The sequence below is a fragment of the Podarcis melisellensis genome, assembly GCF_964234715.1.
Source record: "Podarcis melisellensis genome assembly, chromosome: 6".
Classification (NCBI taxonomy): Eukaryota; Metazoa; Chordata; class Lepidosauria; order Squamata; family Lacertidae; genus Podarcis; species Podarcis melisellensis.
In genome coordinates this window covers 21,738,511-21,761,709 of record NC_138538.1, presented here as the reverse complement: position 1 = coordinate 21,761,709, position 23,199 = coordinate 21,738,511, and the positions used below count along the sequence as shown (strand labels likewise).

Below are 23,199 nucleotides of genomic sequence, written 5' to 3'. Positions count from 1 at the left end.
GCAACAGAAGCTAAAGGTTAAGTAATTATCTTATTTTTTTTATAAGCATTTTGTTTAAATTACTAATCTTTGACTACCTAATGTGAGTTCTTATACTTTTTAAGTTTTTCCAAAGTTTTTTTTAAAATGGATAGGTGTTTGAGGAAAGATAATATAAGTTTTGATGCTTTGTTAAGAAAACCTGCCATAAAGTCTATGATATGTGTGAAACACTGTTAGTTTTGATATGTAATTTTGATTTTAAATAACAAATTGTAAGGCTGATTATGGTCTCTCACAATAATTTTTTTTATTAAACTTTTGCAAAAAATAACCATTCTCATACAATTGACACTTTGTATCAAAGTGCCCTGTCCAATGTATCAAAGTGCCCCGTAGGTGGGGCAGAATGATACAAACCCCTTTTTTTACTGAAGTTCATTATATTCTCATTATCTTCTAACTTTAATGGTTCTTTTGATTGGTATTATAATATTGATTAGTTATGACATGCATCAAGCAAAAAAATTTATTATTTGACTCATTTTTGTTTCATAAAATATGACGTTGAATTTTTCTGTTTCAATCTGCCCCACTTCCCCCTATGTGAATGTGATGTGTGAAAGGAAACTGGTAGATATTTTTGAATAGATGACACCTGTGGAAGTTTGCAAGCTGAAGTTAGTGGTTGATGTTGCCAGGAAGAAGCTGGTGAAGGTGACTGGGTGATGCTGTCAGATAACCCTCATTTTGTGTTTGGAGATGTCTGAAGTCAGTGAAGCTTTCTCAAGACCACACATAAAAACACTGAAGAGAATCACAGGGCTTTCTGAAGTGAGATAGGCTTTCATTCTCCTAAGTACATCTACCTGTACTGTCCATTCTTCAAGAACAGATAATGGAAGGTCAAATATATGAGTTTATGGGATGACCCCCCCCCCCATTAGTACACATGAAGCATGGGCTGTAAATATTGTTAATAATAAACTAATGGCTGAGGTGCCCCCACAATTGTCAGGCCTAGGGAGGCTGCGCTGATGTCTCCCCAGCTGTTGCCATTAGCAACAGACTGCCTCTGATGTCACAAAAGGACATGGCAGCTGGGGAGAAAGGCAGTTATTAGGCAAAGCAGGGAGGATGGCAAGAGCCCAGTAGAAGGAAAATCAGGGTTGGCTCCTTCCTGTCTACTTGAGTTGCCAACTTTTTGCTCTCTCTGGACTCCTGTGCCTGTCACACCTAAGGTAAAGGTAAAGGGACCCCTGACCATTAGGTCCAGTCATGACCAACTCTGGGGTTGCGGCGCTCATCTCGCTTTACTGGCCGAGGGAGTTTCCGGGTCATGTGGCCAGCATGACTAAGCCACTTCTGGCGAACCAGAGCAGCGCACGGAAATGCTGTTTACCTTCCCGTCAGAGCGGTACCTATTTATCTACTTACACTTTGATGTGCTTTCGAACTGCTAGGTTGGCAGGAGCAGGGACCAAGCAACGGGAGCTCACCCCATTGTGGGGATTCGAACCGCCGACCTTCTGATCAGCAAGTCCTAGCTCTGTGGTTTAACCCAAAGCGCCACCTGCATACCTTGCCTGTCACACCTACATAGCTGTAAAAAATCAAACAAACCCTAATTTTTGTTACCGAAGCCAAATAAACATCTTAGGACCCCATGGGTTTTAAAAGTTATATTTTAGTTGAAAGAAGCCTGCTGGATCTTGTAAGGTGTTCACTTCAGGATCAATGTGAACTTTTATTTATGTATTTAATATAATCTAATACAGATCTGGTTTGTAGAGCCAAAAAGTGTTCACACACACACACCGACAATTGGTTCCATGGTCAAACTGCTCTCAGCATCAATAAGTTTCTCCTAATGTTGAACCCAAATCTACCCTCCTGTAAATAAAGCCCATTAGGTTTAGTCCCACTTTCTGTGTTGTATCTTGTCTATGCAACATCTCTTTGGGAATTTAAAGAATGCAATTAAGTCCACCACTCCACATAGGACTTACTTTTTAGATACCCCTGACTATCATCATTGCCATCCTCTGAACACTTTCCATTTTGTCCATATCATTTTTGAAATACATTGCCCAGAACTGAATGAGAGTACTCCAGAAGAAGTCTGACCAGTGCAGACTGAATTGGAACTATTATTTCTCTTGACTTGGAAACTATGGTTCCATTAGCAAAGCCTGCAATCCATTAGTCTTTTCCTTGCAGCCTCATTGCACTGCTGACTCATGTTCAGCTTGTGATCATATGTCTTATGAATGAAGGTACCTGCTTGCAGTTGGTGTATAGGATTATTGAGCTACATTTTCAAATAAAGAAGAAATATGCAAGTGCTTTGGGAACCAAAGAATTTATTGCAGTCTTGTGAAGAAGAAGAGGCCTACTTATGGAAGAATGAATGGGATGTTTACAGTAGAGATTTGAACATACAGAGAGATTTGAGCACCCTGTTTCCTTAACCATCCCCACAAAGTGGGGCCAGAGTTATGCCAGCCCCATAGTTTTTATAGTAATGCCATCCCACTGATCGCTTTCTGAGTTGTTTAACAGAATAACCAAAGAAAGAGGCTTTAGTCAACATTTGCTAAAGAAACTTTGACTATAGTAAAAGCTTTGGGAGAAGGCAATAATCAAATTTAACAATTATGATGGTTACATAGACAGGGAAGATTTAATCAGATATGAAAATATGCTAACAGTAGGAGGAATAAATTATGAGAGCATCACAATTGCTTTAGAACTAGTCAGGAAACTGGATGAGGGACGCTGTGAAAATGGTTCATGTGGTGCCTAAATCAGGGTGAAGGACCTGTGGCCCTCCTGATGTTGGACTAGTATTCCTGACCATTGGCCATTTTGGCCGGGGCTGATGGGAGTTTGATAACATGGAAGGGTGTGTGTGTACTACAGGGCCTAGATAGTGGTGAGTTGGGGTCAAAAACCACCTATTTTACCCAGTGTTAGAAACTGAGATATGAAAGCTAGGAGCTAAATGGCACCTTAAACCTAGGTTATGGGTGCAACAAGGGAATGTCTAGGCGCGCTTTTTTATAACGAGAATACAAAGCTGAAAATGAATGAACTGCAGCTAAAATATTATGTCCATTTTTCACATGGTCTAGTCCTCATCTGAAGACTGCGAAAAGAAAAGAAAGAAAGAAAGAAAGAAAGATAAAAGCCATACTTCCAGTCTTCTGAGAGTGGCTGGAAGTGGGGAGGCAGAAAAAGATCCTCCTTTCATTCCACTCTGCAGTTTTAATCTGAAATCTTAGGCGTAGTACTGTGCACTAATGAAATTCCCTGTGACAAAAGGTGCCTAGAACAGTGGGAGTTTCCAACACTGCTTTTACCTTGAAAATGTGCTGATTTGTTTTCTAGCTGCAAACTGAGAGAAGCAGCACCAGAGCAATTAGTTGTTTTGACATAAACAAAAACTGAGAAGCCTTAAAATGGGCTTCCATGTGGTGGCTAAAATGTAAAAAATAATAATGGTAAGAACACACAAATACAGCAAAGTTTAAGAACCTCTTCCCTATAGAAAACTATTGCAAATGCAGGCCCTTTATATATATATATAGATACCTGTATATAGTCATGAGAAGAAATATACTTGAAACTTTATTAATCTATGGGAGAGGTTCCAAATGAAAGGGAAAGAGCAGCAGCCAAAGACTTCATGTGCATAAATAATCAACTTATTTTACAATTTGCTGTACACTGTGCCACGCTTCTGCACTTCTGTCATTTCCAGAGGATCTGTGCTGGCGCTCAGAGCCCACATGCCTGGTTCAGAACCAGCTCACTTTGTTGGATTTGAGTCCTGAGTAACACATGTTGTTGCTGCAGGTTCCTCCGTAACTAGGTGGGCAGGCTGAGCAAGGTCTCCCCATTTTGTAAGGTGCTTCTCCTACCCAGTTTCCCCTGGAAAGAGAAAAAGAGACATGAGGCTTGTTTGTTTCATTGCTGGACACTTGGATGTCACACGTCACTCTTAGCACACCCTCCCAAAGGGCTGCCTACCCACCATACACCCGGCTATCTATTATGTTCTTATGCTTGTTTCGTTATTCAGTTGACTAAGAGTTACCTGATCTCTGAGGAGTCCACCTGCAGCTCATAAAAAGAGCCCTAATCAGACCAAAAGTTCTCCTCATCCAGCATTCTGTTCCTACAGTGGCCAACCAGATACCCCTAGGGACCCAAGCACCAAAGTGTTGAGGCTCCAGCCCTCTTCCTTTGTTGATGCCCAGATTCAAAGAGGTAAACTGCCTCTGATTTTGGAGGTAGCATATAGCCATCATAACTAGTAGCCACCACTGATAGACCTCACTCAACATTAATTTGTCCTATCTCCTTTTAAAGCCCTCTAACACAGCTACTACGGTAAGTTCCATAAATGAATTATGTTTCTGCATGAATCACTGATCTGCGCATGCCTAGAAGAGGAAGCCTAGACTAATAACTGAAGCAACAGAGAGTCATGTCTGGGGGTAACTGAACCTGCTGCATTCAGGTAGGTAGCCGTGTTGGCCTGGCACAGTTGAAATAAATAAATAAATAAATTGTCCAGTAGCACCTTAGAGACCAACTAAATTTGTTCAGGGTATAAGCTTTCATGTGCACAAACACTTCTTTAGATACAGTCATACCTTGGGTTGCGCGTTTTTGGGTTGTGTACCATGCAAAATCCAGAAGTACTGGAACAGGTTACTTCTGGGTCTTGGCGCATGCGCAGAAGCGCCAAATCACAACCTGCGCATGCTCAGACATGGTGCTGTGGGTTGTGAATGCTGAGGGTTGCAAACATGCCTCCCACACAGATCACGTTTGCAACCCGAGCATCCACTGTACACTGAAATAGAAGTCACCAGACCTTTATATATAGTGGGAGTGTGGGGTGGGGTATTTCTCAGAAGGGTAGTAGGAGATGGGTGATAGACTCAATGCGTATGGTAAATCTGTTGACGACTGTGTGGCGTTTGCCCTCCTAGGTGTGTGACATCATACTGGGTCATAAGGAAAGGGTTAACTAAGTGTAAAATGATTAACCAATAGGAACCCAAGGGGAGGAGTTAGAGTTGTTAAGAAGGCAGTCTGGAGTTAGAGAAGGGAGAGGGAGGATGTCTGTGGGTTGGGCTAGTTTGATGTGAGAAAGTCTGTTAAGAGGAGTCAGTTAAACAGTTGGGAAAATCAGTTAGAAGGTATAGGCCAGTAAAGAAACTAAGGTTAAGAAACTGACAAGAAAAAATTATCTGAAACCATAAACTTGTTAGTGCTTATAAAATAAACTTGTTTATTTGGTTTAATGTTAACAACTGTCTGGACTCAATGTGTACCCGAGAGAAACGGGTTGGTGGTGGGGGGAAGCGATCACAGTGGTGGCACAGGGAGCAATAGACCGTCAAACGTCCAGGGACCCTGTGCGACCACAATTAGTCCTACAGGAAAAAGCAAGGGATAGTATGCAGATGACCAAAATCAGGGGTCGGCAAGGTTTACCTTGCCTGGGCTGGTTCAATCCAGTGGAGATCCCTCCTTGGCCAGATCATGAGTGCGCCCGCCCGCAATTTCCGGCACCTGAGCTTGCACAGACACAATTTCCGGCACCTGAGCTTGCACAGACACAATTCCCGGCACCGCAGAAGTGAGTCCCCATGCTGTGCTGTGCCGGTTTAGCGCAGTGTGCGGAGACTCGTCGAGTGGGTGGCTCAGTTCGGGTGAGGCTCGGGGGCTGGTTAAACGACCCCCGTGGGCTGCTTGTGGCCCATGGGCCTTAGGTTGCCTACCCCTGACCAAGATGAACCTGTTGCATGTCTGTATCAGAAATGGTGCAGACACACAGCAGCATTTACCCAGATTGACTTGAAGGAAGCACAACAATAAATCAGGCAGAGATGCTGTGATCAGCCAACTCTGGGGAAGGCTGCATTATCTAATGTCCTGTATCTGGTGCACAATTTGGAAATTTGGGCTTTAGGGTAAATTAATGTGCACAGACATCTACCCAGCTATACCAAAGAACATACTACGTATCCCTCCTTGTATTGAAATAATGCCTCAATGGGTATCTCTTTAAATTAAAAGAACCTTTGGGAACCTTTTTCAAAGAGGAGTGGCAAGGGGAGCGGCGATTCACCCTTTCTCCTCTGGCCAGCTCTTCCTATCCAATATTGCACGTCACGAATTGCTTCTACACATACCCCCCACCCCACCATTGGAACTCTCGTGTGAAGTTTCAGTTTCTCTATACCAGAGATGGGGAGATTGTAGCCCTCCAGTTGTTGCTGGACTACAACTCCCATCATCTGTGACCGATGACCATGAGGGCTGGGGCTGTTGAGAGTTGGAGTCCAACAGCATCTGGAGAGCAGCGCATTTGCCAGCCCTGCACTAGACAGTTCATCAGAAAATGGCCCGCAGTCCACCAGTGGACTTTCTGTCCTAGGTAGCTTTCCAGCTTTCCACCTCTACTCTGCCCCAAAGTTGCTGTGTTTTCCAGGATGAACCCCCTGCCCCAGTTTACTTACTTGATGGCATAATTGCACACTAAGTAGATTGCTCGGGGCCATGTGCTGCCCCACACATTGATGTTGGTGCACGTATGGAGGGCACAGCCAATTCGGTTGCTAGAAGCCCACACCATCTGTTTGAGACACATTAAACCAGTTATTATTTTTCTTTTCTTTTTTAAAAAAAATAATTTTTATTAAGTTTCTTACAGATATAACACACATCACAACAAAAGAAAAACAGGGGGGGAAACAAAAGGAGAAAAAAAGACAAGATCACAAATATAAACAAAAAATAAAACAAAACCAAGGAACCGGTAAATACCTAAACAACCTAAGCAACACAAATTAATTAATTATTTAGACTTCTATCCTGATAAACATATTTTGGGCTTCCTCTGAGACCTCCCATCTGAATTTCCTTGTAATTAAAATGTAGCAGTTTTCTGATATCATTTTTTAAAAAACACAGTATTCCAAGTAAAGTAAAATTTCTTAACTTTCCTTAAGGTTCTAAATCTTATTTATTTAATTAACTCTTAATTTCATCCTAGGCCTATTTATGTACTTTCAAGTAATTTCTAATTTTTAATATCACAGAGAATATTTGTCCTTGTTAGGGCACACCCATGACTATGGGATTTTGCCTTAAGTATATGAAGGCATGGTCTACCAATGGCTAAAGGATTTAAGTGTCAGAGCTGCATGTGTGTCACTCAGGCTTCACTAGCTTGGTGCCTTCCATATGTTTTAGACTACAGCTCCCATAAGCCCCATGCAAAACATCTGGAGGATGCAAAGGCTTGTGTAGCTGGACAGTCTGTAGCAGACTGCATTAAGAGAGAAAGAGTTAAAGACCACCCCAAACCAGGGTCCCAACTGTCCTGCATCTGCAGGTTTCTTTTTGAAAGCCACTCACAAAATTGCTAATTGCATGAATGTAGATATAAAGCTGCCTTATACTGAATCAAAACATTGGTCCATCCAGCTAAGTATTGTCCACACTGACAGCAGATCTCTAGGGTTTCAGACAGGGAATCCTTCCCAGCCCCAAAGCAGATGTGCTACCCCTAAGCAGCTGAATATAATTCTTAATTTTTTAAGAAGCAGGTGTTCTTTTTTTCCTTCTTCCTCTTCTTTCTAGTCTGCCTCCTGTCTCTTCGCTGCCATTTCTCCAGACACAACACACTGGAAATGAGACAGATCAACTTTCAGGAAAATGGAGAAAAAGGTGTCTAGGAACCAGACAGACACCCAGACAAATATGTGGGGCTGGGTATTTCCAGAGACAAGAGCAGAACGTTCTGAAGCTGTGAGGAACACTGTTCATTATGGGTTGGAAATGCTTTGCCGCAGACCAGGTGGGAGAAGGCGGTTTTCCACCTTGGGCTGGCCACTCATACTTGGGGATGAGCAAATGAAGGAGATGTATTCACCGAGGTGCCAGATGTTTCAGAAACATCTTGTCACCACAGAGATGACTCACTGCGAAGGAGGCAGGAAAGGGCTTTCCCTTTCCTTGAGGTGCTGTTTGTTCAACACCAGCTACTCTGTGAGAAGAACCAGGAGAATCGGGCAGGCAGGCAAAGGAGATCTCAGAGCCCCAGGTGGACCATTCTCTCCATCACCCAGGGTCAACTGATATCAAGGGCACCTCCAGACTGAAGGAAGTTTGCCTTCCCAGGTGTATTCTGCAACATGTCATTGACACAATCAAAAGTACCGTACATTTAGTGGTGGATTTACATATACTGGTCTGTCTACAGATCATTCTGCTTTAGCAGTAGTTCTGTAGCATTTTTCCAATGTTATCACATTATTGTGATCTGGAGAAGCACTCTTGAACACGGGCAGACCTACAATTGGGTGTCTCCTTTGCAACCAGCAAAAGGTCTAGGTAACCACTGTTATCTTCTTCAGTGGGGTTGTTCAGTTGTGACAGATTGTCACAATTTTAAATATATATATATACATTTCAGATTTTGAATAAAATTGCTGTACTGGGTTATTTCACATGTCAGTGGTGTGAACAAAAACCTCCTATGCCTTATAGTTTTCAAGTTATGAAATGGAAATCTCCAGCATGGAACCGCTGAACTATCAAGAAGTTCAGTTCTATCACTTGCAACCTGCCTCAAGTTAACAAGTTTTTATGTTACTGTATGTTAATTAACTTTTAAGAGGCCAGGACGTTTGTGACATCATCGCCACTGGTTTGTGAATGGTCACTGTAATTACTTTATATCCATTTAAACTTTAACACAATCGCCACAGTCTGTATTCTTGCATTCCATTTCCCTCGCTGCTAACATTTTCATGTTTATATAACTGCAAACTTAGGATAGAAGTCCAGGCATCTGATGAAGTGGATTCCAGACCATGAAAACTTATGCTATAACAAATCTGTTTGGCTACAGTTTGCCCAGACTATATTTTGCCCTTTGCGGAAAGGATTCAGGCACAGGCCAGAAATTTAGGTTTGCACAATTGAAGTGGATTAATTTGCACTGTCGCCTCAGTGGAACAGATTGAGGGAAAAGCACTGGAAAGTGTGAGGTGAAAAAATGATCAATGGGAAGACTATATGCAACCCGGGATGTCTGGTCCTCAGTCAGGACCAGACATAGTCTAACCTCCGCATAAACTTTGTGCAAGCAAACCAGGATAAATGCTCAATAAAACCCCAAGGAAGCCCTATATGGTGCAAATATATTCATTGTCATTTTTGTTTTTTTTTTAAAAAATATATATAAAAAACCTCACAGATACTTGTGGTTTGTTAGGAAATGACAGAGGCCATGAGATGTTAAGAAGGATGCTCCTGAGTCATGAAGAGAAGCTGTTTGTCTAAGTAACAGATCCTCATCATAGTGACTTAAAACATTCCATGTCCCTGTGTGGACGATTTCTTTTTCTTCTTCCAGCCATCTAGCTGAGCTGCAACTGACAGCCTTTCCTGTGCTGGATGGGACAATGGAAAAAACAGGCAATACTTTCAGAGAAGAAGCTGAGGTTTAGGCAGTACATTTGGATTGTTTGCAGACAGTGGTGAGTGGCAATATAAAGGACCAGGGTTGGCAACGATGGAGATAGAAATACTTCTCTTTAGTATGAACCAGCAGCCATAGAACAGGGTTGGGGAACCTGTGACTCAACCTCAACTCCCATCAGTCCCACAAAGTGTCTAGGGATTGTGGGAGTTGTGGTTTAACAACATCTGGAGGGCCAAAGGTTCACCACACCTGCCCTAGAGCATGGCTGAAGACGATCTCTTGGGAAGCTGTCTTGTTCCTGAACCTCTGCCCCATCCCTCTTGATGAGATATGCACCGCTATGTTGGTGCAGCATCACGGTTAAAAGCAGGGGCTATTGTCCCTGGTCCACATCAAATCTCTCCCACCAACTCTCTTGGTCTGCCTTAGGCAAAACATTATCTTTCCTTCTCAGCTCACAAATCTTCAGTATTGGGGGAGGTGGAGATTGTTGGCCTCATTTAGGTTTGTTGTAGTGATTCTTGAAACAAGGGGTGTGAAGCATCTAAGGAAAGTGCTATTAAAAACAAATACGATTTGTTACCTGAGCAACAACCGCTGTTTCTTTGTTTCTTACAGGACTATACTGTACCTGGGTATAATGGCTGCAGACAGGGCCGCTGCATTTGGAAGGAAAGGAGTAATGGTGCTTCTCATAATACCAAGATTTCACAAGGTCCAAAGCTGAACGGTACCTATAGAGGGTCACACACAGCGCAAATGTGAAGAAACCTGCCTATCCAAGCACAGATGCCCCAGGCCCAAACTATGTGATGCAGGAAGGTGAGGAGATACCTCCAACCGTCAAAGCTTCCCACCCCTTCCTGCTAAGCACAGAGTTGAAAAGGATGCATGACTGACCTGCTGGGAGCCTGAAGGGCCCCGCCCTGCTTCTCCCCTCCTGGCTTGGGGCAGGGCCTGACAGGCTCCATAAAGGAGTGCTTCTACTGCTGCTGGGCAGAGAGGGCTCCGTTTTTGTTTTTAAACTCCTCTTACAGTGGTACCTCGGGTTACATACGCTTCAGGTTACATACGCTTGAGGTTACAGACTCCGCTAACCCGGAAATAGTACCTCGGGTTAAGAACTTTGCTTCAGAATGAGAACAGAAATCGCACGGTGGCAGCGGGAGGCCCCATTAGTTAAAGTGGTGCTTCAGGTTAAGAACAGTTTCAGGTTAAGAACAGACCTCCGGAACGAATTACGTACTTAACCTGAGGTACCACTGTATTTTTTCTATATGTCCTTTTAAATAGTGGCTGATATTAATGCTGTATTCTTAGTTTTAGATTTTATGATTTATGTGGAAATTGTTCTCCATTTGGCTGTGTACTTTTTTGATGTGTTTTATTTATTGTTTATGACTTTTGACATGTTGGTAATTATGTAAATCTTGTCATGTTGTAAACCGCCTTGAGCATTGTTTTAGCTATGGAAAGGCGGCATACAAATAAAGTGATGATGAATGACACAGAATCATAGACGTGTAGAGTTGGAAGGGACCCCAAGGGCCATCTAGTCTAACCCCCTACAATGTACATGTCAAAGACAATGTCTTTGTGTTAGTGTCTCCCCCCTCATTGCAAGAGGCAGCCACTGAAGTGGGGGGAAAGGGCAGAGGAAACCTAGGCATTGATATTATATGACATGTATTTATCAAAAACACAGGTGGACACACAACACACTGGTGTGTCTAGGAATCTCTGGTAACATGTACCTTGGACCTAAACGACTTTTTTTTTTAACCATGGCTGTGATAAAACAGCACTTCAATATGTATAATCAATGTTAAGGGAAACTAGTGCAAAAAGGGGTTCCTCAAACTTGACTTCCTCTACACACTCCCCATGCCTCCCTCAAATCCACTCTAGCAGGAGGAGAGAGGAGATCACTCTGTCAGGCAAGTAGAAATTATTTCACAGATGCAGCAACCTCCTTAGTGCTACACTGAATTCCACCCATAATATTTGAGTGAGATGGAGGCAATACTGAGGTTGATAGCATGCTTGCTTCATTTGCAGTACACGTGCCTATTTTTTACATTGTGCACTGTTTAAGGTAAAGATAAAGGGACCCCTGACCATTAGGTCCAGTTGTGGCCGACTCTGGGGTTGCGGCGCTCGTCTCGCTTTATTGGCCGAGGGAGCCGGTGTACAGCTTCCAGGTCATGTGGCCAGCATGACTAAGCCGCTTCTGGCGAACCAGAGCAGCACATGGAAATGCCGTTTGCCTTCCCGCTGGAGCGGTACCTATTTATCTATTTGCACTTTGACGTGCTTTCGAACTGCTAGATTGGCAGGAGCAGGGACCGAGCAACAGGAGCTCACCCCGTCGCGGGCATTTAAACCACCAACCTTCTGATCAGCAAGTCCTAGGCTCTGTGGTTTAACCCACAGCGCCACCCGTGTCCATGGTGCACTGTTTAGAAATCCCTTAAAACAAATATAGCCCACTTGATCCATGAAAAGAAGGGCAGGACAAAAGACTGTCTCAGCTGCTTAGAGGTATACTTGCAGTTGTGTTCATTTGCACAATCAGTGCAACATCTTTAATGCAACATCTATAGACCTAGCATTCCCAGAAGACACTGCTTACCTGCCCGAGTGAATGGCAAGGTTTTGACCAATGAATTTCATCAGTTGTGGAGGTCCATGGTCCCATATACACTGTTTTGCCCAGGCTTCTGCAGATCTGGCAAGCCTCTCATCCCACACCTAGTTGATATGAGGCAGGGGGGTGGGAGGGAGAAAGAACACACAACAGACAGTGAGTTACTGCTGCTCAGTGTAAAACAAAGTGCTCAGTCAATCTCTCAAACACTTAACAAGATATATGCCATACAAGCAAGAGAAATATCATAAGCATAAATGTTTTTCCTTGGAAGATATAGTGTCATAGGCTAGTAGATTCAGAAATAGCAAGTCAAACAGCCCAGCTTCATTTCAGACTAGGAAAGTACCTGCCTAATAGTACTTCATCTGAAAATCTTCCAGCACTTGGAAATCTAGCATGTCAGTCTGACATGCCCAGCTTTCTGCCTGATATGCTCACTTTCCATGCACAGGTGGTCTTCTCACATGGGGGAGCATTCAAACATGCTTAGCCTCTGTTAGTATTGTTTTTTTTTAATTTATGCACTTTCATAGATGTTCAAGGTAATTTGCAACCAGACAATGAAAACGAGTCAAAATAGGGTTTAAAAGAACACAAATAAACACCCATGGCGAACTGTCTGAAGTCGTACAATGCTATTTGTGCACATGTCAGTTCTTAAGCGCTGCTTGAGTTCTTAGGTGGTCTGTTTAAATCCGCCCAATGGGGATATGGCAAAGGGGTCACGACTACAAGTTACACCCCCTGGCCCTGCATGCCTGTGGTAGCAATACCGAGAAAGAGAGGCTATGCACAGAGATATCCTGGACAGCAGGGGTTTAGAAATCAGGGGTTGCAGGAAATTGTAGACGCATTACTTTGGGGGAAGGAGGGTTCCAGCAGGGTCTCCATGCAGAGGCCATGGAGAAACTGTCTCCAGAAATCTGTCTCCAGTTATCTGTGCAAAGCTGTGAGCTTAGACAAGTGCAGGGGGATGAGAGCCAGGAGAAATGGCAAGGTGGTGTGAAGGTAGATTGCTAGAGACCATGGAGTTGTGACGTATATGTCTGTGATGACAGGCCACTGCTGTCACAGCAAGATCAAATGTGGGAGAAGCTTCCCGTCCTTCTTGTACTGTAGCACAAAGGGGTGCATTTTTTCTGTCCGTCCTTCTCTCCTTCCCCTCACTCCAGACACTTCAATTACTTGGGATGCATAAAAGGTAGTAATTTCTAATGTGGCTATTGCTGGGGCAGCTCCTTGCCAAGGCACCCTAGAGACGCCTCTGCCCCTATATCAGCGTCCTATGTCCCTTCTCATGCACTAATTAGATTCAAGCATGCTAGAGTTAGATGGATTTTATTTTTATTTCTTTTATTGCATTTATATAACACCTTTGTCTTTCAAGGATCCCAAGCTGTTGTACATGGCTCTCCTCCTCGCAACAACCCTGTGAGGTAGGTTAGGCTACGAGATGGTGACTGGCCCAAGGGCACCCAGTGAGCTTCATGGCTGAGTGGGGATTCGAACCCCACTCCCCCAGCTCCTAGTCAAAAATTCTAACCATTACGCCACACTGGGACCCCACACTATGAACCTGGCTCCCAAAAAGTGGTGATATGCAAGTAGCTAAAGAACAAGCCTAATGCGGAATTAGAGGGATGCGGGTGGCGCTGTGGGTTAAACCACAGAGCCTAGGACTTGCCGATCAGAAAGTCAGCGGTTCGAATCCCCGTTGATGGGGTGAGCTCCCGTTGCTCGGTCCCTGCTCCTGCCAACCTAGCAGTTTGAAAGCTCATCAAAGTGCAAGTGGATAAATAGGTACCGCTCCAGCAGGAAGGTAAACGGCGTTTCCGTGTGCTGCTCTGGTTTGCCAGAAGTGGCTTAGTCATGCTGGCCACATGAACCAGAAGCTGTATGCTGGCTCCCTCGGCCAATAAAGCGAGATGAGCGCCACAACCCCAGAGTCGGCCACGACTAGACCTAATGGTCAGGGGTCCCTTTATCTTTTTTAATGGGGAATTATCTAAAACACTGAAGATCTTTCCCTCAGGCAGTATTGCAATTTTGTGCCGGAACTGTTGCTAAGGGCATTGCCAAGGACACTCTGGGCTATCTGAAGACTCTGCTCTCTGCTGCCTCCTTCCCTCCCCCTCCTTTTTCCAGAGAAGAGCCTGAAACAGGCTTCATTGAAAGGTAACTTGCTCTTAATTCAATAAGGACCTTGATATTTTGAAACTGTGGGCTTTTCATTTCATTTCTCTGTGTTGTAACTTTAAAAAAGGATGCCATTTGTGGGCTGCATTATTGAAACGCAGGAGGATGCTTTACTGTGCTCTGTAAAAACAACAACACCTTTTTCTCTGAGTGTGTGTGCCTTGCTCTCATCTCTCAGCGAGCTGTACTCTCTGCAAAGAAACCTTTTGCTTTCTCTATCGTTGTCTTTAGGTGCTTGAAACTCAGAAAGACATAACTTCATCCTACATTCGCCGCTCAGCAGAACACCACACAATCAATAATCTAGTGTGCCACTTTAAACAAATTCCTGTGGAAAAATTGCTCTGCTTGAGGTACATTCTTCACAAATACTTAGCTGCAAGGCAGCCCAACCACTTCTCTGACACTGTTGCTCCTTTCCTCCTTCAAAGTATATGTGGTAGATTTTCAGAAATATGAATGACAAGGGAAAAGCCTTAGTTCATTGGCAAGAGCATCTGATTTGAATGCAGGAGGTCTGAAAAACTGGAGAACCATTGCCAGTTGGGGTAGACAATACTGAGGTAGATGGACTAACTGTTTCACTCAGTATATAGCAGCTTTGTATGTTCCTGTAGCATTGAGGTGCTGATGGATGTATAAGCATCAAAGGAACCAAACACATGCCATATTTACTTTGCATAACATCTGAGTGGTCATTGTTCCTTCCCACCCACCATCAGAAGCAAGCACAAAGGAAACTCACCATATATTCCATATTAGACGCTGGTGGAGACACTTGTGCCCGCACTTGGTTGTGGTAGTCCAAAAGCGCGCTCATATCCCGGGGGGAAATATAACGTTTCCTGCGAGTCCTTGGTACACCCAGGCCAGATGTATGGCCTGCCTCAGTGCTACCCGTTGGGTAAAGGACCTCAGTAGTATTGGGCAGCATGTAGGAACTGGATTTCTGCATCATCCAGAAGACCGAACCAGTAAAATATAAGTGCACATGCAAGAGAGTCATTTTAGGATTTGCACACTTTTTCCTTCTGAGTCTCTAATTTTGATTTCGAAGGGCAATCAATATGGCAAATATTTTTTCCTTCCGGCTTCTGTGTGTATACAAAGAAAAGAAAGAGATTCAGTTTTATTTGTTGTCTTTCCTTTGGGGGGGGGGAAGGAATGTCATCGGAGATGGAAAAGGCGATTAGAAAGACACCCAGAGAAAACTTTACTCAGAGCAGGAGTGAATGAGTTTAGCTAGGCTGCATTTATACAGAGCTAAATTTCTAAGACCAGCTGTGAAATCTCCAGAGGTATTTTATTTATTGCTGGTGTTCTAGAAAAGAAAAGCCCCCCCCATCTTTGCAGGAAAAAAATCCCATTCCAAACATATGCAGGGACCTGTCAGAGGGGTGCTAATTAGTACCATTTTCTTATGGTAGCTTCACCAACTTCCCACAGTTTTTGCAGTTATTCAGTCCATCAGGCAAAGCTATTGCAATAAGTAAGCAAGAAGAAACCAGTAATACATTAAAATAAAAAGTTGATTAAGGAAATCAAAAGGCTAAAGGATTCTTTTCCATTTGCTTCATTTCTATTCAGAAAGAGGACAAAAATAAAAATAGCAAAGACTTTTTAATCTCTTTTTTTTAGTCCTAGAAAAGCCTTCTAAGATAGTCCTTAAAGAAGCTGAGATGACATTTCCCAGACTACATACCTTGAAGGCTGAGCCAAGAACAGCTGAGAAATGTTAGTTGCCGCTGCAGCAGTAAACTCAGAGACTGACCTTTGCAAGCAACCTGCTCTCAGGGACATGTGGCAGAGAGATTTAACACAACCAAGCCCAAGGAGTCTTTGATGGCAATCTGACGCAGAAATCCGCATCTGATCTCTTCCCTTCGGGAACGTCCTCAAGTTTGAAAAGGGTCCAGCTGAGCAATTTATGGCCTTTCCCCTGTGTACACATGGCTCCGTCTCTCCCGAGTGTCTCTGCTTGTTGGGAGCTTCGAGGTAGGGGAAGCTGCAAAGAGCAAGTAAATGGAAGCCTATGCCCTGAAAGTTGAGAGCAGTTTTTCTCCAGGGGCAGCATGCATTTAATTTAGGAGAATTTCTGCACTTTGGGACAAGGCTCATTCGGTGACAGAGTCTGTGAGCAAAAGGTCCAGGGTCCAGTCTCAAGCATCTTCAGGTAGAGCTGGGAGAGAACCCTGCCTGTAACGGCACTGCCAAGAATACTGAGCTAAATGGATCAATAGTATGACTCGTTATAAGGCAGCTCCCTGTGTCCCTAGGGTTGTTTTCAGACCTAATGCAGGAGAACGTGCATGTCTCCAGCAGTGGCAGGTGACACAGGACAGAGTGGCAGCAGTGTCCTCCCCAGTGCCAGGCCTTGGTGTCTCACATTTCAGAGGTGCCATGTGCCACCTTCAGAGGTGCCACCTTCCATTGGACTTCACAGTTGAGGCACCTGTTACAGCACTCCAGAAGCTCCGCGACTGAACTAATTGCTTTCCCCTAGATCTGCACTTGGTCATTCCAGCAGTAGAGGTATTGCATTTCCTGGGACGGGGAAAGGCATTGCTGCTGATCTGCCCCTTCCTTCAGATGCTGCTGTTCCCACCATGCACATTGCCAGGACTCCTGCAGAGACATCCTTTTCATTGCACTATGACGATCTGTGCTCAGGGTGCTTGTGGGGTGGTCATGTTGGTCCCGCTTTCAGTACAGTATTTGCTTGGAAAGAAGGAAAGAAGGAAGGAAGGAAGGAAGGAAGGAAGGAGAGAGAGAGAGAGAGAGAGAGAGAGAGAGAGAGAGAGAGAGAGAGAGAGAGAGAGAGAGAAAGGGGAGGGAAACAAAGACAACATCTTTTGTTTCATTTTGGTAGGATTTTATTGGATACATTTAAAAGAAGAAACTTTGCCTTTGTCTCTTCCACAAGACTCTCAATAAATTTGGTATAAGTAACATCTAATCAATTGAAAAAAATTATTGGCGTAATGTAGGGCCTTTTATTCTTCGTACTCCTTGTGCCTCTGATGGTTTCGGTTATAGGTCTGTGTATCTGTATATCTTGCAAGTCATGTGCGGCACACCTCTTTCTCATTTCTTATGATGGTACCCTCCACACACCTGCCTGCATCTTATCGCAAATATCTGGATAAGCAAATATATAATTTTCTTCTTGTGAATGTAACATCCCATGCCAGCCTCAGTTTGGTTCAGTTCAGTTTTTATGTGTTTGTCTCATGGAATTCTATTTTGTTATTTGGGTTATATGGATAAAATAAAATATAAAATACTTCAAAAAAATTCTTTGATTTTCACAGCCTTCTTGGACACCGCTTTTGATTTTTATAACTCTCTTGGACAGGAATCATTTTGGACTTGTCTGCTAGCCCTCTCTCCTGCATTTTATACATTTTGTGAACCTCTGTTTTAGTTCTTTTAAATAACCTCCAAACTTCCTGAAGGGACTGGGCTCTCTAACTGTATTTAATGATTTATAGTCCCTCCTGGAAGGAGACAAAATGAAGCCCAGCACATGTCGCCACTGAAGCCTGCAATATCACAATGTTATGTCCATTTAACCTTCCAAACACATTACGTTTGAGAAGAGACTTTTGGTTTCTGTTTGACAGCCTGAGTGGTCTGGATCCACTGGGCTCCAGCTGTGGATGTCAGTCACTGCCATAAAGCAAGCTAACTTGAAAGCATCTTATTATGGGGCTTTGTCTTGGGCGCAGATTGAAAGGGCTGCTTAATCAGCACCCTGCCAGACAATCTACATTCCAGGAACTGGTAGGTTTTGTATCCCTGCCAGGTGTAATATCCTGCAGCCCAGACTGTCCTGTTTGCCAAAGCACACGGTATCTGCAGAGAGCGCTTTGCGATGAGCCAAAAAGCACACACAGTTTGACTGGAGTCAGCAGCTGTCCCCAACCAATTTTCTTTTTTAATGACCGGAGAAAGAGAGAAAGAAAGGAAGAGGAGATAAATCTTCAAACTGGCTAACCATGCCCCTTTCACATTGGCCAGTCACCACACCACGAGGGCTCAGTGGTTGACACACAGGCAGAAACAATTGGCTTCTAATATACAAGGTTGTCTGCAGACCTGGCAAGATGGTACGTCCTGCCCTGAAGTGTCAAAGCAAAAGTCTGTCTAGTCCAGCCATTTGTGTCCAACAGCAGCCAGCCAGCGGTTTCTGGGAAGCTCACAAGCAAGCAGAGAAACAATAACCAGTGCTGGATTTACGTATAAGCTAAACAAGCTATAGCTTAGAGCCCCACTCTCTAGGGGGCCCCAAAAAAATTTAAAGGAAAAAAAACCTGGATGTATATTTCCAAAATATAAGATAAAATAAAATAAAACCTACATATCGCAACAGTGTTTTGTGTTGTGTAGGCTCCTATGATGTAAGTAATGGGCACCGCCTGCTAGCCTGCTCCCTAAAACCACTGGTTTGCTCATTTCTATATATAGGGTGCCTACCTTCTGCATGTGCAAATGGCTTTAGATACCTATTAGGTCCATAAATTACCATATAGCACATATTCAACACAAAAAACAATGACAATTTGTTGTTGACAAAGGACAGCTGGACATATAAAGGGCCCCATTACCTTCAGTAGCTTAGGGCCTCATCAATCCTAAATCCGGCCCTGACAATAACTCTTCCCTGTTATTTGTCCCCAGCATCTGGTACCCTAATTCTGTCCCTAAAGTTCAGTTTTAAAGCACTTATCTGCCTGCTGATTATACTAGTACATAATGAGACCATTTTTTATCCCTTCCACCCATTGGTTGGCATCCGTCTGTCATGGGAGATATTGGAGAAGTGTGCCTTTGGGTGTGAAGACAAACCATTGGAAGCTACAGCGCCTGCTCTGGCTGTCGAGACCGATGCAGGAGAGACATGTTTTGTTGCAGCTGGGGCAGATGAAGGTGTCTGATTGTGCTGCTGCAGATGCACCATGGCGTTTCTTCTCTCTTCCCCCCTCCCAGGGATCATTCCTCCTCTGGCCACTGCTACGGGTGTGCAACCTGACTGTCTGTCTTCAGGCACTGCAGTTGTCAGCATGGGATTCCCACACAGTGGGGTCAATCTTCATGTCACATTTGCAGGCATCTTTGTAATGCACATTCCCTTCTTTAATGGATCCACTTTGAGAAACTTGAAACTTTGCAGTGTTTGCACATACAAACGAATGTTTGCAGGGAGGACATGTTGTTGGAACTCAGCCCACTCAGGTGTCAAACCATGAAACTAGATGAAGCCCTCATGGGATTAAAGTTGATGCTCCCTGTCAGAATCAGGGACTGTGCTGAAAATTGTGGCACTGGGCCTCTACAGTGAAGTTGAACCAATATGTCCCGAGGGTATTTGCTGGATCTCACAGGATTCTGTGGACAGGCAGAGTCCCCCAAACCCTGGGCTGCCCCCCTCATGTGGAATAACAACTCAAGACAACGTGCTATGGGATTAAAATTGGCCACAACTTTATTATGTTTCAGATGTGGGTAGACCTTGGCTCAGGCATTGCGCGTTTATCCCTCCCAGTCCCCTGCCGGGGATCTGGGGAACATCAGGGTTATCCAGTGTGGGGGGGGGATGGGCTGGCTCTGGAGGACATATGTTCAAGCAGAGATAGCCGCCCCCGTTACGCCGCTGTCACAGGGGAGAGCAATGACAACCTCTAGGCGTACGGCCAAAGCCTCCCCTCAAAACCCCTTTGATGGGGATCCCTGGTATCGCCGCCACAAAGAGGAAGGGGGCGTGGGTCACCACTGCACGCCCCCCCATTCAGGGAAGATAGACTAAAGGATTCCGCCCAAGGCCTGATACCACCAAAGTTGTGACGTTTTGCTACAGGAAAGGCAAAACCTGCCAATGCAGGGAAATTCCTTTCTGGCTCTTCAACAGCGACCCTGATGTAGCATCGCCCACGTACCTGTGGAGAAAAGGTTAACCTGCAAAAGAAATCTTAACTGAGGGTAGGTAGGGTGGGAGAAGCTCTGGAGCCAACTGAAGATTCCCAGGTAAGATCCTCCCTCTATTATGTGGGCAGGTAGTCCTTCCCCTTACCTGGCCTGGTCACCTTGGCAATGCTTCCCCAGGCGGGACTGGACAACTGAGGTAGGCGGAGACTTCCAGGTATTCCACCTGGGGGAAGGCGAAGCCAAGCCTATGCTCAGGGTCCAGGGGCTGTGCACGACCATACAAAGGGAGCCCCCCGTTTAATGTGGGGAGTGATCATTGTTTTAGATACATTTGTTTGTTTAATTTTTTATTTAAATATTTATTGGTTTAAAATACAAACATACAACCATACAACGAAGGTAAGTATTACCGAGTTAAATACAAAAAAGGGGGAAAAAGAAAATATATTAAAAAAAGAAAAGTTTGAAGCAGAGACAAGAAAATGATAAAAAAGAGAAAAAGACCAAAGATTTATACGACATTATATCTATCAAAATAAAAAGATTTTTTTGCAAAAAACTTCCAATCTTTCTTGTTATACTTTTTCTGTTGTCATGATATTATTGCACAGTTTTGTTTTATATCCTTTTTCTTACATTCCACTATAACGTTTATTTCAGTTATCTACATTTGTTTATTGATTTCACATGATTTCTTTGCTGGCCCTCCGCCCCACGTTGAACCTTAAATCTTGTTAGTGGTCAGTGTTTTCTAAACCACCAAGACAGAAACATGATGTCTCCTGGCCAGTGTTTCTGTTACTCCATGCCAACTGGCATCCTGTCATGTGGTGTATCAGGTATGGAAGAAGAGACTGCAAATGTGAACATTTCACCTCTTCTGTGGCTTAAAAAAAGAGTGAAGAATGTCAGAAATGGGGCAGGCGAAGGTGAGTGGGGCTCAGCAAAGGAGTCAAAAAATCCCAAATCTAAGGCACCACCACTCGATACCTAATGACCTATCAGACATGATTTGTCTGTGACCCTAAGTGGTTTGGTGCCTGATTTTCCTCAATTTATTGGATTAACTTTATTGGATAAGGCCAAATTCACATGGGGGAGCATTGAGATTAGTGTTGTTTCAAGGTAGCATGATGTGGACTTCACAAATCAAATGGGAACACAAACAAGTGTGAACACACTGTAAACTCCGGAGGTGACAAGCTCCGAGGTGAAATTCCCCTTTGGTAGATATACTCATTCAATCTTCTCTTCAATCTAGTTACAGATAGGTAGCTGTGTTGGTCTGCCATAGTCAAAACAAAAAAAATTCCTTCCAGTAGCACCTTAAAGACCAACTGTGTATCTGAAGAAGTGTGCATGCACACGAAAGCTCATACCAAGAACTAACTTAGTTGGTCTTTAAGGTGCTACTGGAAAGAATCTCTTCAATCTAGAAATTGATTTTCTAGATCCTTTTCACTTGTTTAGGCCATTTTAGCACAGCAACTGCTTTGGTCACCCTGTACGATGACCTCTGTTGGGAGAGAGACAGGGAAAATGCGTCATTGTTAATCCTCATTGACCTCACAGCAGCTTTTGATACCGCCGACCATGGAATGCTTCTGGAGTGGCTGTCCGAGTTAGGGGTTGGGTGGCACTGCTTTGTGGTGTTTCTGGTCCTATTTGGATGGTCGTTTCCAGAGGTTGATGCATGGGGAGTGTTCTTCTGCCCTGTGGAGCTTTCAATTTGTGGTTCCATAGGGTTCAAGTCTATCCCCTAGGCTGTTTAACATCTATATGAAACCACTGAGTTGGGTTATCCAGAGTTCTGGACTATGTTGTCACCAATATGCTGATGACACACAGCTCTACTTCTCCTTTACAGGTGTGGCAGTGGATGTGCTGGAACCCGATATGGATGGGATGAGAGCCAACAAACTGAAGTTCAATTCAGCTAAGACTGAGGCACTGTTACTGGGTGGTTACACTCCTCTGAAAAAGCGGGTTCATAACTTGAGAGTACTTCTGGATCTTTTGCTGTCACTTGAGACTCACGTGTCCTCAGTGGTGTGGAGTGCCTTCTATCAGCTTTGGCTGGTGGCCCAGCTGCAATGCTATCTGGGCAGGAAGAGCCTAACTACTGTTGTCTATGCTCTACTAACCTGTAGGTTCGATTACTGCAACACGGTATACATAGGGCTCCCTCTGAAGATGGTTTGGAAACTTCAGCTGGTGCAGAATTCGGCTGCCCACCAGGGCAAGACGGTTTGAGCATATAACGGTTTGAGAGCCAGTGTGGTGTAGTGGTTAAGAGCGGTAGTCACGTAATCTGGGGAACCGGGTTCGACTCTCCGCTCCTCCACATGCAGCTGCTGGGTGACCTTGGGCTAGTCACACTTCTCTGAAGTCTCTCAGCCCCACTCACCTCACAGAGTGTTTGTTGTGGGGGAGGAAGGGAAAGGAGGATGTTAGCCGCTTTGAGACTCCTGAAGGGGAGTGAAAGGCGGGATATCAAATCCAAACTACTACTACTACTACTCTTCTTCTTCTTCTTCTTCTTCTTCTTCTTCTTCTTCTTCTTCTTCTTCTTCTTTTTCTTCTTCTATAACGCCAATCCTGGCCTGACTACACTGGCTGCCAATTAGCTTCCAGGCCCAATTCAAAGTGCTGCTTTTGACCTATAAAGACTTAAATGGCTCAGGACTGCAATACCTCAAGGACCACCTCTCCCCATACGAACTGACCTGGGCCCTGTGATCATCATCTGAGGCCCTGTGCCTTCCCCGCAAAAGGTCCAGAGGATGGGCAACACGAGAACTGGACTTTTCTGCAGTGGCTCCTCATTTGTGGAATGCTCTCCCCAGAGAGGTTCACTTGGCACCTTCAATACATATCTTTAGGCATCAGCAAAAATGTTTCTCTTCAACCAGGCCTTTGGCTGATTAACACACTA

General features: G+C 44.1%; 1 protein-coding gene and 1 long non-coding RNA gene across 5 annotated transcripts; one reads left to right on the top strand and one right to left on the bottom strand.

Moving 5' to 3' along the window:
- The first annotated feature begins 1,113 nt into the window (after window positions 1–1,113).
- LOC309373211 lies at window positions 1,114–16,102 on the top strand. 3 transcript variants are annotated; one of them, XR_014169844.1, is made up of 4 exons: window positions 6,641–9,548; window positions 10,112–10,315; window positions 14,571–14,692; window positions 15,978–16,102. It is a non-coding gene; the product is annotated as an uncharacterized lncRNA (long non-coding RNA). The 3 variants fall into 3 exon arrangements; XR_014169845.1 differs by lacking the exons at window positions 14,571–14,692; window positions 15,978–16,102 and adding an exon at window positions 1,114–1,220 and having other exon boundaries at window positions 7,645–9,548; window positions 10,112–10,839; XR_014169846.1 differs by lacking the exons at window positions 14,571–14,692; window positions 15,978–16,102 and having other exon boundaries at window positions 6,641–7,812; window positions 8,841–9,548; window positions 10,112–10,839.
- On the bottom strand, window positions 1,629–16,172 carry R3HDML (R3H domain containing like). Of its 2 annotated transcripts, XM_081917315.1 has the most exons (6): window positions 16,042–16,172; window positions 15,085–15,433; window positions 12,126–12,244; window positions 10,125–10,227; window positions 6,519–6,634; window positions 1,629–3,912 (listed from the first exon to the last, which is right to left on the bottom strand). In XM_081917315.1, exons 2-6 carry the CDS (start codon window positions 15,343–15,345, stop codon window positions 3,780–3,782), a joined length of 732 nt encoding a protein of 243 aa, XP_081773441.1. In that variant the 5' UTR covers window positions 15,346–15,433; window positions 16,042–16,172; the 3' UTR covers window positions 1,629–3,779. The 2 variants fall into 2 exon arrangements, with proteins under 2 accessions (XP_081773441.1, XP_081773440.1); XM_081917314.1 differs by lacking the exon at window positions 16,042–16,172 and having other exon boundaries at window positions 15,085–15,960.
- Between the last annotated feature and the right edge of the window lie 7,027 nt (window positions 16,173–23,199).

What these genes read in the sequence shown, in the direction of transcription:
- R3HDML (XM_081917315.1), bottom strand. Translation starts at nt 15,345, where the DNA reads ATGACTCTCTTGCATGTGCACTTATATTTTACTGGTTCGGTCTTCTGG. An exon ending in CGTCTAATATGGAATATATG is followed by an intron (nt 12,245 to 15,084) that starts GTGAGTTTCCTT and finishes CATATCAACTAG; the next exon opens with GTGTGGGATGAGAGGCTTGC. An exon ending in CTTGCCATTCACTCGGGCAG is followed by an intron (nt 10,228 to 12,125) that starts GTAAGCAGTGTC and finishes GACCCTCTATAG; the next exon opens with GTACCGTTCAGCTTTGGACC.